This window comes from Oncorhynchus clarkii, chromosome 18 (assembly GCF_045791955.1).
Source record: "Oncorhynchus clarkii lewisi isolate Uvic-CL-2024 chromosome 18, UVic_Ocla_1.0, whole genome shotgun sequence".
In the NCBI taxonomy this organism is placed as follows: Eukaryota; Metazoa; Chordata; class Actinopteri; order Salmoniformes; family Salmonidae; genus Oncorhynchus; species Oncorhynchus clarkii.
In genome coordinates, this window is record NC_092164.1 from 42,820,250 (window position 1) to 42,838,402 (window position 18,153).

The 18,153-nt window shown below is 45.2% G+C and overlaps 1 protein-coding gene and 1 pseudogene across 1 annotated transcript; one reads left to right on the forward strand and one right to left on the reverse strand.

The window, feature by feature from the left end:
* Positions 1 to 1,125: 1,125 nt before the first annotated feature.
* LOC139373533 (protein rapunzel-like) lies at positions 1,126 to 3,711 on the reverse strand. Its single transcript, XM_071114155.1, has 2 exons — positions 3,622 to 3,711; positions 1,126 to 2,602 (listed from the first exon to the last, which is right to left on the reverse strand). The coding sequence occupies exon 2, from the start codon at positions 2,582 to 2,584 to the stop codon at positions 1,907 to 1,909; it is 678 nt and encodes a 225-aa protein (XP_070970256.1). The 5' UTR covers positions 2,585 to 2,602; positions 3,622 to 3,711; the 3' UTR covers positions 1,126 to 1,906.
* Positions 3,712 to 9,980: 6,269 nt separating this feature from the next.
* On the forward strand, positions 9,981 to 16,694 carry LOC139372341 (uncharacterized; annotated as a pseudogene).
* The last annotated feature ends 1,459 nt before the right edge of the window (positions 16,695 to 18,153 follow it).

Here is an 18,153-nt window from a genome sequence, read left to right on the forward strand (position 1 = left end):
CCTGTTTGGTTTTGCACCCCCTCGGGTCGTGTGGTGGAGGAGAACTTTGTGGACTATACTCAGCCTCGTCTCAGGGCAGTAAATTGGTGGTCTGTTGATATCCTTCTAGTGGTGTGGGGGCTGTACTTTGGCAAAGTGGGAGGGTTTATATTCTGCCTGGTTGGCCCTGTCCAGGGGTATCATCGGACAGGGCCACAGTGTCCCCCAACCCCGTCTCAGCCTCCAGTAGCTATGATGCTATAGTCTATGTGCCAGGGTCAGTCTGTCCTATCTGGTGAAATTTTGCTACCTTGTACCAGACCTGCTGTATTTGACCCTCTCTCTCCCTCACCTGCTGTCTCAACCTCTGAATGCTCAGCTATGAAAAACCAACTGACATTTACTCCTGAGGTGCTGACCTGTTGCACCATCTACAACCACTGTGATTATTATTTGACCCTGCTTGTCATCTATGAACATTTGAACATTGGTCTGGCCTTAATGGCCATCCACTCTTATAATATCCACCCGGCACAGCCTGGCCACCCCTCAAAGCCTGGTTCCTCTCTAGGTTTCTTCCTAGGTTTCTGGCTTTCTAGGGAGTTATTCCTAGGCACCATGCTTCTACATCTGCATTGCTCACTGTTTTTTGTTGTTGTTTTTTTACCTTTATTGAACTAGGCAAGTCAGTTAAGAACAAATTCTCATTTACAATGACAGCCTACCGGGGAACACTGGGTTAGCTGCCTTGTTCAGGTGCAGAATGACAGATTTTTCCCTTGTCAGCTCAGGGATTCGATCCAGCAACCTTTTGGTTACTGGCCCAACGCTCTAACCACTAGGCTACCTGCCGGCCCCAAATAAAAAAATTAAAATATATATATTTTTTAAAGCCTTTATAAAAGCCTACATTTGATTGATTGATATTCCCATGTGCATCAGTCTTCATCTGGCATTGTACCTATTGTTTCTAGCATAAAGCATCACAGATTTCTGCGTCGTTTTAGATCGGTATAAACAATTATGAATTGTACCCCTAAAATGAAGGAGTTGGGAACCCCTGATGTATGGTGACATCATTGGCCACATAGCAAACAGAGCGAGAGAGAGATACTAGTGTTTCAGTCAAATGATTATTGTGCATACTGTAATATGGGTCATAATTTAGACTTGTTTATTGATGACAGTGTATAAAACATTAACGGACAGTCAGAGAATGTATTGACTGGTAGGCTAATATAAGGCAGCTAGCTGTATGATCACAAGTTCAAATTAGGAACTATTGCCACAACAACAGAGTTCAGTTGACCCAAATAAATGACAATACATTTGATTGCTTTTACTGTGAATTTAATTTCCCATCTATTCATAATACATGATTTCCTTGCTTTACTTGGTCCACTTGAATGAGTCTGGTCTTGAGAAAGTGGGAACGAACCTCTTCTCCACAGTTTTAACGACCAAACTCCACTTCTCACCCACCTAACCTCCCCTCAAATCGTTGTCCCTGTCAAGAATCAACCACTAGCCCCTACCCCTTGGCACTTGTGTTGATCAAAGTAAATTGGACAGGTCTAAGAAATGTTTGGCAAAAAAATCCACCTTGCCTCTCATAGAGCAAGGTGGAGCTACAGCCATATTGCTTGTACCTATCCAGTTCTAAAAATGAGTTAGAGCAGGGGTGACTTTTTACTGAATAGCTACTGGGTCTGCAGGCTTTTATTCCATCCCTACTCTAACATACCTGGTTTAGCTAATTAGGCCCATGATCAGCAGCTGATTAGTAGAATCAGATATATTAGAGCAGGGAAGGAACACCCAGGACATACTACACACCTGGTAGCACTCCAGGACTGGGAGTAAGGGTAATTTCTGGACAGGGCCCCCACCTTTAGGGAAGACTCAAGCTTTAGGGAAGACTCCTCTCCTACTCTTTGCACTGACTCAAAGCCTCCTGCATCTTGGCTTGGATGTCCTCCACACGCTTGGTCCACTTCTCTCGCACCTCGTCCTCGTCGTCCTCTGTCACCGCTGTGTAGGCCATGAGGGCGATCAGGCCGATGTGGAACAGGTGTCCCACCTGGGAGCACCAGTGCTCCATGACCCTGCGGTCTCCGTTGCAGTGCTCCAGGTACACCTTCAGCAGGGGCCTTCCGAACACCGACCCGGTGCCCATTACTCCCCGGTAGTACACATCCAGGCTCAGGTCGCTCTTGTCCTTCTCATAGACCCACTCGAATTTGGCCATGTGGCGCCGCGCTCCCTCTGGGTCCTTCCTCACCAACGCCACCATGGAGCTGAAGGCGGCGTACTGGTGCTTGATGTACTCCTCGTACTTACCAAATGTCTCATTGACCTCGTCCACACGAATCTGCCGCAGGCACTGGCGGTTCTTCGCAGAGATGCTCTCCAGCTTGCCGTGCACCACCTGGAAGTCCTTGTCCAGGGCATGCGCCTCATCGCCCACCAGGCCTATGCGCACCACCCCCACCAGGGAGGAGACGATGCCGAAGAGGGGATTGATGGACGAGGCGAAAGAGGATACTTTCTCCACGCAGCCCAGCACCTTGACCGCTGTCTTTCTGATTTGCCCGGCGTCAGCCATCGCTGTGAGCTTCTGACTCTGACAAACAGTGAGCAAGACAGACAGACAGACAGACAGACAGACAGAGCAGACACTGTCAGGCTGTTGTGAGAGTAGACAATGAACTGAACTGTTTCTGTTTTTCTTGTAGATGGGGGATTGACCAATGTTTCAGTAGAATTCAATCCTATACTTTTAATGCTGCAGGCAAAATCAGGCATCTTAGTTCAAGTTACATTCTACATATGCATTATGTCACTGTGTCTTTTAGCTTCAGGTATCAAGTTACAGTCATAATACTCCTGAGTGACACCACTCATAAAGCCCCTAGTTGTGTAGCAAGCAACAAGTCTATAGGCCAGGGCAAAAAGTCACTAATTACTTAGATTTAGAAGCCAAGATGAACTGTTATTTCATATTTGAAAGAGAAAGCGAGACAATGCTTTTCTAAGAGAAACATATTTCATTATCAAACTTTTCATTTTCATATTTATGGCTATGAGCGATCAGTTCTAATCAAGTAGAGTATTTCATTCAAATACAGGGCATAGAATGCTTCTAAATTCAAAACCCCACACAGACATCCATTTGGGTAACTGGTTTAAAGGGAGTGGCTGCTGTCCTGTGTATGTACACCAACTGATCTGTGTGGCTGTGGCCAAACACACAAAACATTTATAATCATAGTTCATAGCTTAGCTCTTACTCATCATGCCCAAGCTGGCAATGCAGAAAAAAATTCAGGAAGATCAGTGGGTGTCTCTAGGGTACGTTAAGTACGATCATTGACCTCCTATTACAGTGCAAGTTTTTCTAAAGATTAACAAAATGATGAAGGCCCATGCCAATCTTCATCAATTCAGAGATCCTTTTGCCATTAGTAAATCACATTCATTTTGGTCTGACTAAATTCATTTCCTGTATCTCCAACCACAAACGTGTATCATGAACTACTGATTTCCCTTTTGAATTAAATATATCTAAACAGTGTTCCTTTTCAGATAAACCCCCAAAAGATAATACAAAGCCAAATGTATTACTACATTTCTTATTTTTACCTGAATTCAAGCTATTGTTATACTTCTCTTCACACAAGCTGTCAGTATTTCCAAGCCACCATTTTCCTGGAGTCCCAGCCTACTTCTGCCATATAAGGACAGAGGAACGAGGAAACATGACTCTTGTTCGGGCTGTGCTGATTGGATGGAGGGGAAAATGCAGCTGACTGCTTTATGGTTGTAACCCAAACAGAGGACAGGCACCCTACCTATTGTTTTAGGTATATCAAATACGTCCACACCTTCAGTAGCAATAATTGTTTTATAGTGTTGTAGGGAATGTAGGGATAAGGGTAGGGGGAATCCATCAGAATATAATATACCTATGTTCATATTTGCATGGCAATTCTTTATTTTCTGCTTTCACAGTACTCAACCAACACACCACACCACAACTTTCTATCTCTCTCTCTCTCACACACACACGCCAGTAGAGTAAAGTACTTCAGTAAAAATTATTTCAAGTACTACATAAGTAGTTTTTTTTTATATATCTGCACTTTAATATTTCTATTTTTGACAACTTTAACTACTACTCCACTACATTCCGAAAGAAAATAATGCACTTTTTGCTCCATACATTTTCCCTGACAATCAAAAGTGCTTGTTACATTTTAAATGGCTGGCCCGCTCCAGGAGTCTGAGGACAGGAACAGGAAAATGGTAAAATTCACACACTTATCAAGAGAATATCCCTCGTCATCCCTACTGCCTATGATCTGGTGGACTCACTAAACACAAATGCTTCGTTTGTAAATTATGTCTGAGTGTTGGTGTGTAAATGTTGGATCCGTAAATAAAAAAGAAAAAAAAGAAAATTGTGCTGTCTGGTTTGCTTAATATAAGGAATGTGAAATGATTTATACCTGTAAGGGGTGCGTACTGGCGGCAGAGAAGTCAGGCGCAGGAGAGCAAAACTGTGTTACAACGGGGCAGTTTAAAAATGAAAATCACCGTAAACAGAACGATCAATACAATGGTTACAAAACTCGACGCACACCAGAATAACGTGCATAAGCACTTACAATAAACAATTCCAGACAAGGACATGGGGGGAACAGAGGGTTAAATACACAACATGTAATGATGGAATTGAAACCAGGTTTGTGGGAAAACAAGACCAAACAAATGGAAAATGAGAAGTGGATCGATGATGGCTAGAAGACCGGCGACGCCGACCATCCGAACAAGAAGAGGATCCAACTTCGGTGGAAGTCGTGACAGTACCCCCCTCCCCCCTCCTTGATGCACGGCTCCAGCAGCGCCAACACCGGCCTCGGGGACGACCCAAAGGGCGAGGCGCAGGGCGATCCGGACGAAGACGGTGGAACTCCTGCAGCACTGAAGGGTCCGACACGTCCTCGACCGGAACCCAGCGCCCTCCCACTCCAGGAGATACTGAAGGCCCCTCGCCCGATGCCTCGAATCCAGTATGGCGAGAACGGAGTACGCCGGGGCCCCCTCGATGTCCAGGGGGGGCGGAGGAACCTCCCGCACCTCAGACTCCTGGAGCGGGCCAGCAACCACCGGCCTGAGGAGCGTCACATGGAACGAGGGGTTAATACGGTAATCGGGGGGAAGCCTATAACAAATCTTGTTCACTCTCCTCAGGACTTTAAATGGCCAAACCAACCGCGGACCCAGCTTCCGGCAGGGCAGGCGGAGAGGCAGGTTTCGGGTCGAGAGCCTGAACCAGTCGTCCACCGCAGGAGCCTCGGTCTGACTCTGATGCCAAGGCGCCAGAACCAGCTGATACCCCAGTACGCACTGGAAGGGAGAGCGGTTAGTGGAGGAGTGGCGAAGCGAGTTCTGTGCCATCTCAGTCCAGGGCACGAATGCCACCCACTCCCCCGGCCGGTCCTGCCCACATCCTGGTGTACTCTCTCCACCTTCCCATTACTTTCGGGGTGAAGGCTGATCGAGAGCCCCAGATGTTCCATGAACGCCTTCCAGACCCTCAAAGTGAACTGGGGACCTCGATCAGACACTATATCCTCAGGCACCCCGTAGTGCCGGAAGACGTGTGTAAACATGGCCTCCGCAGTCTGTAGGGCCGTAAGGAGACCTGACAGAGGGAGGAGACGACAGGACTTAGAGAACCAATCCACAATGACCAGGATCGTGGTGTTACCCTGTGAGGGGGGAGATCGGTAAGAAATTCTAGCTTCCCTCTGGGCAGGTGCCTAGGAGCCTTACACTGGGTGCACACTGAGCAGGAGGAAACATAAACCCTCACGTCCTTAGCCAAGGTAGGCCACCAGTACCTCTGTAGGAAAGGGTGAACACAAAATGGGTGGAAAAACATGGTCCACCTTGCCCGGTGAAGGTTCAGTCTCCTCGCTGGCCAGATGTACTCCAGATTGCGGGGGTCAGTCCAGATGAGAAAAGGGTGTTTGGCATGACTCATAGTGCCCCGAGGTGGTACTGAAAGCCGTCTTCCACTCGTCTCCTTCCCGGATACGCACCAGATTGTAAACGCTCCTCTAGTTTGGTGAAGAAGCGTGCCCCATGCATTGACTCAATTGCTGTGGCTATGAGCGGTAGCGGGTAACTATACCTCACAGTGATCTGGTTCAGACCTCGATAGTATGGGCGCAGACCTCCCTCCTTCTTCTTCACAAAAAAGAAACTCAAGGAGGCGGGTGAAGTGGAGGACTGAATGTACCCCTGACTGCAGGGATTCGGAGACATATGTTTCCATAGCCTCGTCTCTGCCTGTGAGAGGGGATACACGTGACTCCTGGGAAGTGCAGCGTCTACCAGGAGATCTATCGCACAATCGCCCCGTTGATGGGGTGGTAATTGAGTCGCATTCTTTTTGGAGAAGGCGAGAGCCAAATTCGGCATATTAAGGGGGAATGCACACGGTCGAGAATGCACACCTGGTCTGGACTTTCCACCGTAGTAGCACCAACGGAAACCCCTAAACACCTCACGAGCACTCTCATGACCACCCAGGGAGAGCCCTCTGTTGCCAAGAAACAAGCTAACCAGGGTAAGCCTAGCACCATGGGAAATGCAGGAGAGTCTATAAGGAAGAGACTAATTCTCTCCTTGTGACCTCCCTGCGTCACCTTGCCCAGAGGAGTGGTGCACTCCCTAATCAACCCTGACCTTAATGGTCGATTATCTAAGGCGTGAACGGGAAAGGCACAGCCACGGGAACAATGGGGATCCCTAAACTATGGGCGAACGATCTATCTATAAAATTCACAGCCGCGCCTGAATCGACGAGCGCTTTATGCTGGGAATGCGGGGAATACTCAGGAAAAAATGACATACAAAAACATATGTGCAACAGAGGGCTCTGGTTTAGAATGGTGCCGACTCATCTGGGGTGACGCCAGAGTGCCCTGCCTGCTGCCTCGATACCCAGAGGAACCAACCCGGCACTGACTGGCAGTGTGACCTCTGCGGCCACAGATGGTGCACGAGCCGGAACCCCCTCTGGTCTCCCTGCGCACCGCCCCTCCCAGCTCCATGGGTATCGGAGGGGGGGTGCGGGGGGATGGAACCAACAGACCCTGATCTGTACGTCCACGGGTAGCCAGCAGGTTATCCAGCCGGATGGACAGGTCCACCAGCTGGTCGAATGTGAGGGTGGTGTCTCTGCAGGCCAACTCCCGACGGACATCCTCGCACAGACTGCAGCAATAATGGTCGATCAGGGCCCTGTCATTCCATCCTGTGCCGGCAGCCAGAGTCCGAAACTCCAGGGCAAACTCCTGGGCGCTCCTCGTCCACTGCCTCAGATGGAAGAGGCGTTCACCCGTCGCTCTACCCTCGGACAGGTGGTCGAAGACTGCCCGGAAACGGCAGGTAAACTCCTCAAACTGGTCCAACGCTGCATCTCCCTCTCTCCACATAGCGTTGACCCACTCCAGGCACGAGACGAGGGCGGACACCCTCTCACGGCCCGAAGGAGCTGGGTGGATGGTTGCCAGGTATAGGTCGAGCTGCAACAGGACCCCCTGGCAGTTGGCAGCCGTGCCATGGTATTCCTGGGGAAGGGAGAGACGAATCCCACTGGGACCAGGAGAAGGAGGGGCGCGTAGTGGAGACCCTAGTTGTGCTGGTGGAGGCGCTGGTAGAACTCCCTGTCTGTCCCAGCGGTCCATTATCTGGACTACGCGGTCCATGGCGGTGCCAAGATGGTGGAGCATTGCTGAGTGCTCCCGGACGCGCTCCTCCACCCCTATACCCGGGGTACCTGCTCCTGCTGACTCCATAAGTTTGGTCCGGAATTCTGTAAGGGGTGAATACTGGCAGCAGAGAAGTCAGGCACAGGAGAGCAAAACTGTGTTACAACGGCACAGTTTAATAATACAAATGGTGGGGGGAACCGAGGGTTAAATACACAACATGTAATGATGTAATTGAAACCAGGTGTGTGGGAAGACAAGACAAAACAAATGGAAAATGAGAAGTGGATCAATGATGGCTAGAAGACCGGCGACGCCGACCACCCGAACAAGGAGAGGAAACAACTTTGGCGGAAGTCGTGATAATACCTTTACTTTTGCTACTTAAGTATATTTAAAAACAAATACTCTTAGACTTTTACTCAAGTAATATTTCACTGGGTGGCTTTCACTTTTAATGAAGTCATTTTTTATTAAGGTATCTTTACTTTGACTCAAGTACTGTATGACAATTGGATACTTTTCCCACCGCTGACACACACACACACACGCACACACACACACACACTCACACACACACACACACACACACACACACAAACACAGAGAGAGAAAGCGAGAGCAGCCCCACTGGATGAGTTTTGGGGGTTAGGTGCGTTACTCAAGGGTACAATGGCAGTAGGTAGCACATAGGATATTAATGACAGCAACCCTCTGGCTGCTGGAACACTCCCAGTGTCCTGTCCTATATTAGGAATAGAGAGAAGATGGGTCCTAAAACAAGCAGCCCTATGAGATCACAGGTTGGAAATACATTGTAAACCTTTATTACTCACTTTGCATGAAATGTATCTTATACCTGTATAACTCTTATTACACTAGTAACAACAAAATATTGATATGCTACATTGTACTTCAGTAATTTAATTAGAATTGTACAGAAATTATATGAAGCTGTTTTGAGAAACCGGGACTGTTACTCCTTAAACATGTGTAATTACAAAAACTGCTCAGTCCATTAGTATGCCATTACAAAGCAATCACTAAGTTAGTATGCAACAACACTCTAGTAATTACACGGTTACTACATAGGTATAAGAAAAGGTGCACGTCACCACTTTTTAACCTCATATTCATTATCCATTATCTCCAGCACCATACCAGTGTCTACATATGTTCTCTAGTAAAAAAATAGAATCAAAAAGTGTTACAGATGAAAACATAAAGATACATAATTGGCCTTATTCATAAAGGCTCATCAATGCTTATAACAACATACCTGTCTGCTTGCCCCCTTTTCAAATTTTCTCATCTATATTGATATATATTCATTGTACAATGACAGCACACAATGGCTCCATTATTTTACTCTTTAATTATGAAATCATTTCTGCCACCAATGATGTAGCATTGCCATCGTGATGTGAAAATAAACATATTTCGCAGGGCATTATCATTCACATTCTATATATCTATTTGGCACTAAGGCACATTTCATATCACACAAAGCACAGCAATCGTACCGAAACGTGAAGCTCGACATACAACCAAAAATATATGTAATTCCAACACTATCGTGTATTGAATTTCAAACCACTGTTTATGGTTACACAGTTGCCTGGGTAGTTATGAATAAGGTAGACTTTGATTTATCTATCTGTGTTCACTTACGTAGGTGTGTGCGTGCATGCCTTTAAGTGTGTACATGTACGGTCTGTGTTTGTGTATGTGTCTAGTGTGTGTGTGTGTGTGTGTGTGTGTGTGTGTGTGTGTGTGTGTGTGTGTGTGTGTGTGTGTGTGTGCATGTGTATGGAACAGAATATGGAAAAATATGACCTTGGTATCCTGTAATCCAAACCATCAATTTATACGTTTTAAGTTTGTTCACAGACTGTATTGAACACCAAGGAAACATTTTCCGATTAAATTGACCCCAACTCCCAACTGTTCACTGTGTTGCCTAAATCAGGTAGGCACATTCCTTCATGGGATGGGAGGTTGTTTTTCTTTTCCTGTTTCTACTCATTTATTATTACTTAAACTCTGTATGTATTTCTTACTTGTGTTTTTCTTTTGAGTTGCAGCCCACGGGTATATTTTATATAAATTGAATATATTAATTGAAATGGATAATGTACCTGTATTGCTGCTAATCTAAAACTAAAGCGCCAAACAAAGATTAATTTGTGCTTCCTTTTCTTACCCCCAAACTCCGTCCCCATTTATATAACTGAAGAATCAGATATGGCAAGCACCAAAGGTGTTTCCAGGATGCGGAAGATGTTTATCAAGCTGATGATCCTTTTGTGGTGAGTATCTTGTTTCAAAGGTAGTCAGGGGTTGTGTCTCAATAGTCTTGAATAGTTTAAGGAGACAATGTCATTAGCACTGATCTGAAATGACTGGAGGGGACAAAGCAATATAGTAGAGGCCAATTTAAGCCTTCTGTAGTTATAAAGTAAAGGATATGAGGAGAGGACATCATTCAGGAGAATATAGACACAACCCTTGATAAGGAGTGTAAGAGTGGTGTGAGTGTCAGTTGTGAGTATAATTAGCTAACTTCAGGATTAGGTATTGACCTTTGACACCAAACTAATTATCTACCAGGGCTGTTTGCTTGAGCAACAGTGCCATCCAGAGGCCCGAGCACGACGACATACTCCAGCCCCAGAGTTTGTCAACCCCACCTGGATGGCAGGCCTCCCGGACAGCTGCCTGCTGTCCGAGGTCACCATGGCCATCTACAGTGGCGCCTTGGCCGAGTGCCAGTCCTGGAGCCTGGCGTCGCAGCTCCAGGCCGGTGTGTGCTTCCTGGTTGTGCGTGTACGCCATGTGCGTGGCAACCTCACCATCCACCACGGCGTGTCTTACCTGTGGGCGCACTTCGTGATGTGCTGGAGGGCGTGGCCGACATCCTAAGGGAGTACCCCGCTGGTGCGGCTCAAGGAGGAGTTCAGTGATACCTTCGACATCTACGGGGCGGTAGTCAGCTACATCCACCTCTACGCCGACTGGGACCTGCTGTGGAACAGTTGGTTCATGCCCACTGTGGGACAGAACAGAGGGAAGCTCATTGTCCTGCAGGACTTTGGCGGACCTGACCTCGGAATGGGCCTGGACATTGCAGACGACTGGAAGGTAAGGAGACAGTCATTTTTGAAAATGAAATTGTTGCTAGGAAAATGTATTGAGTCTCATATACTTGTCTCCCCAGGTCCCCACCCTCCTGCATGTGGCTGAGAAATGGCAAAGTGTGCATGAACATCTGGAATCTGCCCCTGTGTGCAACAAGGCCCATATCTTCCTCACCTACGGCAGCGGAGCCCAGCGAATCACCGCCCACCTGTATGACTACCTGACGGCACAGATAGGGCAGAGCAGGCGCTTCGGAATCATCACCATGGATTTCCCCGCCGCTCCCCTCCTTCAAATGATCATCAACTTCAACTTAGAGAGAGGTCCCTCATCTACCAAGCCTGCTACCAGACAATCAAATGAAAATGGCTGGGACTACATAAGAACTGTGAGTCCAGTTTGCATATTGCATGCTTGTTTTCACTATGCCTTGCCATTTAACAAAGTAGTTGTCTCTTGACGTTCCACCAAGCGGGCTCTCCGTAGCCAACATTCACAAGGCTGCAGAGCCAGACGGATTACCAGGACGTGTACTCCGAGCAGGTGTTCATGGACGAGTCGCACCTCTATTTTCTCATTCATAGTGGAAACTATACAACAGATGGACATGGACTCATCTCCATCTAAAAATGTCTGATAAACTTTGATTTTGTAGTGAACATTTACTTTAAGTGCTGATGCTCAAAGAAAACAGGCACATTTGGGAAGAATGCCAAACCACAAAACATGAACTCAAAAGGGAAAAGACATATGGTATCTGTTTGAAAGTGATGTCATTAAAATATTAATCACTTTCAAACACAGCAGTGTTTCAGTCACAACAATGACACAATGTAAGTATGATTGGACAGGCTATTCAAAATTGTCAGTAGAAATAAATTGGACTTGAATTGACTGAATGGAGATTTTGAAAGAAAACAGCTGTTGAAAGAATGATGACAATAACTTTCCCACACTGAAACCTTGGCTTTTATCGTTATAAATAAGCAAATGAACACCAACCTTAGTTTGACCAAAAACATTACTATGCTATTTATAGATATAAAGATATATACGATGCAACAGTATTTAGACCACTTGACTTTTTCAACAAAAAAAATACCTTACAGCCTTATTCTAAAATTGATTAAATGAAAAACTGTACCCATCAATCTACACACAATAGCCCATAATGACAAAGGGAAAACAGGTTTTTAGAAATGTTTGCAAATGTAATAAAAATAAGAACAGAAATACCTTATTTACATAAGTACTCAGACCCTTTGCTACGAGACTTGAAATTGAGCTCAGGTGCATGCTGTTTCTATTGGTCATCCTTGAGATGTTTCTACAACTTGATTGGAGTCCCCTGTGGTAAATTCAATGCAAATATTCCAGTTAGCTGTTCAGGAGTCTTATGGCTTGAGGGTAGAAGCTGTTTTAAGAAGTCTTTTGGACCTAGGCTTGACGCTCCGGTACCACTTGCCATTTGGTAGCAGAGAGAACAGTCTATGACTAGGGTGGCTGGAGTCTTTGGCAATTTGTAGGGCCTTCCTCTGACATCATCTGGTGTAGAGGTCCTGGATGGCAGGAAGCTTGGCTCCAGTGATGTACTGGGCCGTACGTTCTACCCTCTGTAGTGCCTTGCGGTCGGAGGCTGAGCAGTTGCCATACAGGCAGTGACGCAACTGGTCAGGATGCTCTCAATGGTACAGCTGTAGAACGTTTGAGGATCTGAGGACCACTGCCAAATCTTTTCAGTATCCTGAGGAGGAATAGGCGTTGTTGTGCTCTCTGCACAAATGTCTTGGTGTGCTTGGACCATGACCGTTCATTGGTGATGGGGACACTAAGGAACTTGAAGCTCTCAACATGCTCCACTACAGCCCGTCGATGAGAATGGGGGCATGCTTGGCCCTCCTTTTCCTGTAGTCCACAATCATCTCCTTTGTCTTGATCACGTTGAGGGAGAGTTTGTTATCCTGGCACCACACTGCCAGGTCTCTGACCTCCTCCCATAGGCTGTCTCATCGTTCTTGTTGATCAGGCCTACCACTGTTGTGTCATCGGAAAACTTAATGATGGTGTTGGAGTCATGCAGTCATGGGTGAACAGGGAGTACAGGAGAGGACTGAGCACGCACCCCTGAGGGGCCCCCGTGTTGAGGATCAGCGTGGCAGATGTGTTGTTACCTACCCTTAACACCTGGGGGCGGCCCGTCACGAAGTCCAGGATCCAGTTGCAGAGGGAGGTGTTTAGTTCCAGGGTCCTTAGCTTAGTGATGAGCTTTGAGGGCACTATGGTGTTGAACGCTGAGCTGTAGTCAATGAATAGCATTCTCACGTAGGTGTTCATTTTGTACAGGTGGGAAAGGGCAGTGTGGAGTGCAATAGAGATTGCGTCATCTGTGGATCTTTTAGGACGGTATGCAAATTGGAGTGGGTCTAGGGTTTCTGGGATAATGGTGTTGATGTGAACCATGACCATCCTTTCAAAGCACTTCATGACTACAGACTTGAGTGCTACAGGTGGGCAGTCATTTATTCAGGTTACCTTGGTGTTCTTGGTCACAGAGACTATGGTGGTCTGCTTGAAACATGTTGGTATTACAGACTCGGTCAGGGACAGGTTGAAAATGTCAGTGAAGGCACTTGGCAGTTGGGCAGCGCATGCTCGGAGTACACGTCCTGGTAATCCGTTTGGCCCTGCGGCCTTGTAAATGTTGACCTGTTTAAAGATCTTACTCACATCGGCTATGGAGAGCGTGATCACACAGCTGTCCGGAACCGCTGGTGCTCTCATGCATGCTTCAGTGTTGCTTGCCTCGAAGCGTAGAAGTAATTTAGCTCGTCTGGTAGGCTTGTGTCACTGGGCAGCTCATGGCTGTAAATGGGATATTTCCATTTTTTTTTAAATACATTTTCAAAATAATTCTAAAACTGTTTTTGCTTTGACATTATGGGATATTTTGGGTAGATTGATGTGGGGAAAAAATTATTAAATCAATTTTAAAATAACGCTGTAACGTAACAAAATGTGGATAAAGTCAAGGGGTCAAGGGCCCCCCCCACCCGGAATTTTTGGAAACTAACCTGCAGAAATTATACACATTTAGCCATGGAGCACAGAGGAAACGGTGCAGTTTTATAGCTAATCTTATGCTATTCTAAACAGAGAGAAATTAGCATTTTTAAAGCAACATGTTTTGCTATTCTATACGTTTTGTCATGAGGTGGAGAGAATTTGGCATTTTAAAGTGAATTGCCTGCAATTCTACACATTTTTCCATGACGTGTTCCTATGCTATCGGGAGGTTCCTCGACCTCTGGGGGGGTTGGGGGCCCCAGTACACATGCGCTGCGTGCCCGTTTCAGTAGTGTTAATTTGCCTTTTCTCCCCAGGTTAACGGTATAGACACTGTGCTGATTACCATTTCGGTGGTGCCCTTTGAAGGCCGCACAGCGAGTCGACTCAAACTGTTGAAAAAGCAAAAGCAGGAAGAGGCAGTTGTGGTACAAGAGGCCGTAGTTTCAGAGGCAGCTGCAGTTCCAGAGGCAACTACTGTTCCAGAGGCAGGCGTTTGAGACGTTATTGCAGCCACAGTTCCAGAGGATGCCATTTCTGAGACAGCTGCACTCTAAAAATTAGGGGTTCAACAAAGGTTCTTCTAAGGTCCTCAAAGTTCTTTGAAGAACCTTAGGGTTCTTGGCAGTGAAAATTGCCCTCAAAAGGTTCTTCCAACACCATAGGAGGTGGTGTTCATCGAGGAACCTCCTTAGTTGGTGGGGGTTCTTGCAGGAACCTAACTGCCCAACTGAAACATTTGGATTTGAATTATTAGAAAGGACAGCAGGTGCAGACCCTTATCTGAAACATTTAAATATCTCAATTTAAGGTAACATTTGTCCCTTATGTGATCTAAATTGATAATGTTTAATGGTGATAAGATCTATATTTTCATATTTGTGCAAATCTTTCTAAACCGGAAAATGGACACAATTCAATGGCTATCAATCAACAGAGGTAAGAATATGTAGGCTATAAGAACAAATCAAATGTATTTGTCACATACACATGGTTAGCAGATGTTAATGCGAGTGTAGCGAAATGCTTGTGCTTCTAGTTCCGACAATGCAGTAATAAACAACGAGTAATCTAACCTAACAATTCCAAAACTACTACCTTATACACACAAGTGTAAAGGGATAAGAATATGTACATAAAGATAGATGAATGAGTGATGGTACAGAACGGCATTGGCAAGATGCAGTAGATGGTATCGAGTACAGTATATACATATGAGATGAGTAATGTAGGGTATGTAAACATTATATTAAGTGGCATAGTTTAAAGTGGCTAGTGATACATGTATTACATAAAGATGCAGTAGATGATATAGAGTACAGTATATTCATATACATATGAGATGAATAATGTAGGGTATGTAAACATTATATTAAGTAGCATCATTTAAAGTGGCTAGTGATATATTTTACATCAATTTCCATCAATTCCCATTATTAAAGTGGCTGAAGGATAGCTGTATTGGGTGCAATTGACTGAACTGCTCACTTTTGTGTCTGTAAGTATACAGACAAGGAGGCATACAAAGGTATGTCAATTGGCATTGGTATGTTATGCAGATCACATTTACCATCCTCCTCCCTTACCTCTTCAATGAATATCCCATCGGATGTGTATGAAAACCGTTTTCAAATGTTTTTTTCATTTACATTTACCACAAAAACCAAGGTATGAATACTGTCGTGTGCATGTTTTGTTAATCATCTGTATACTTACTACTTTTTGGATTCACAGACTTCATTTTCCATACACCTCTGAATATAACTGCAACATCTTTCTTTCATTTGAACATCTTGGCCATGTTCTGTTATAATCTCCACCCGGCACAGCCAGAAGAGGACTGGCCACCCCACATGTGCTCTCTCTAATTCTCTTTCTCTCTTTCTTTCTCTCTCTCGGAGGACCTGAGCCCTAGGACCATGCCCCAGGACTACCTGACATGATGACTCCTTGCTGTCCCCAGTCCACCTGGCCGTGCTGCTGCTCCAGTTTCAACTGTTCTGCCTCATTATTTTTCGACCATGCTGGTCATTTATGAACATTTGAACATCTTGGCCATGTTCTGTTATAATCTCCACCCGGCACAGCCAAAAGAGGACTGGCCACCCCACATAGCCTGGTTCCTCTCTAGGTTTCTTCCTAGGTTTTGGCCTTTCTAGGGAGTTTTTCCTAGCCACTGTGCTTCTACACCTGCATTGCTTGCTGTTTGGGGTTTTAGGCTGGGTTTCTGTACAGCACTTTGAGATGTCAGCTGATGTACGAAGGGCTATATAAATACATTTGATTTGATTTGATTCGATCTTTCTGGCTATGGAGGGGGGGATTAAAAAATTAACCCCAAATGGTTCTTCAAAGAATTTATAGGGGTTGCTCTACAGTCTCAATTTGAAGAAGAACCCCTAAAGGTTACTCCAGGAACCTTTTATTTTTTGTGTGTTCCTGAGGCTGTCGTTTCAGAGGCTGTTGCAGCTGCAGTTCCAGTCTGCCGTTTCAGAGGATGTAGCAGTCGCAGTTACAGGGGCTAGCATTTCAAAGGTGATTGCAGTTGCGGCTCCAAAAGTTGCTGTGCCCGAGGTGGCAGCTACAGCTCCAGAGGTGGCAGCTCCAGAGGCTGCCCCAGTGGCTGAGGCTACCCCAGAGGTGGCTGCCACACCAGAGGCGACTAAGAAAAGAAAAAAAGCAGTTCCACCCACAGAGAACCAGAAAAAAGTCAAAGAACCCCGCGTTTGAGCACTTAATGTCATTACTAGATACTCACAGAACAGTTTACTCTGTTTGACTCCTGGCAATAACAGTAAATCAATTATTTGGATCTGTTTTGAAAGTGGAAGAAGTAGTTATTTAATGACAAACTCATGGTTGTACATTGTATTCTACTCTTTCATTTTGTAATTTCATTATTTTCATATGCATGTGATGCATGTCACTTTCACTGCAAGTTGATATGAAGAGTAGTTACTGTGCGCAGTGCAAATGCCTGTGATGGAGCCTTTAACTTGGTCTTGGTTTCCAGGTGTCGGTACCATCGACTGATTTATTTCAGTTTGTCTTTAGGCAATGTTAAGAGCTGAGATATTGGTGGACAGGATTTTGTACAATACGTATCAAATCTGACAAAAATGGTCAGGAACTTAAATACTTGATTTTAACAGCACAAAACTTGCAACAAAGTATAGGGTAAAACAAAAAGGTATTTCTCACATCTCTTCATTGATATACAGTATCGAAATACCTCCTAAGGAGCTTGACAAAGCACAGACCTTTGCAGGAGCCGAGTGCCGAATGTAATTAACTGTAACACCTTTAGAAATATAGCAGTCTGTCTGCTTTTCCACTGCCCTCAATGGGGTGCTTTTCACATCACCAGGCTTTGTCTCTGCCAATGTCAACTTGTGAACATGATGGTTAAATTGTGATATATTTTGCTTTGACTTAGCAGGAGTGTCGATGTACAAAACACTTATGAGCTAGTTAATTTATCACGTAAGGTAGAATCCTGATCGTTGGACTGTGTTCGTTTTCAGATTTAAAAAAAAATGGGATTAATTAAGGAAACTGCCACTCCATGCTCCATTTCCCTTAATTCTCACCCTTGAAGATCTGAGTGGATTGGATATGTGTAAGCAATGAATGCACCTTTATCTATCAAATTGCTATACGTAGCTATTAGCATATTTCTTACACATACAGTATGTCTTTAGATCCAGAATTGATGCGGTCCCCGTATATCACCATATCGAGCTACAACAAAACCAGAAGAATGTGCACAGTGTACCCTTCAGAAATATGGATGACCAATTAATCACTAAATGTTGAGGCCTGGCCAGCGAAGCCATTTAAAAACCTGGTTAGCTAGCTGGGACGGTAAAATGCATAACAGATCAAATTTTACATCCACACTACCTCTGAAGAGAACGCAACATCCTCAAACATTTTCCACAGCTTGAGAAACAATGGCAGTTTTATTTTATTCAAATTGCACAGCTCATTACTATAATGAACAAGAAATATAAACGCAACATGTAAAGTGTTGGTCCGATGTTTCATAAGCTGAAATAAAAGATCCCAAAAATGTCCCATATGCACAAAAAGCTTCTCTTACATCCCTGTTAGTGACCATCACCTGACAGGTGTGGCATATCAAGATTCTGATTAAACAGCAAGATTACACAGGTGCACCTTGTGCTAG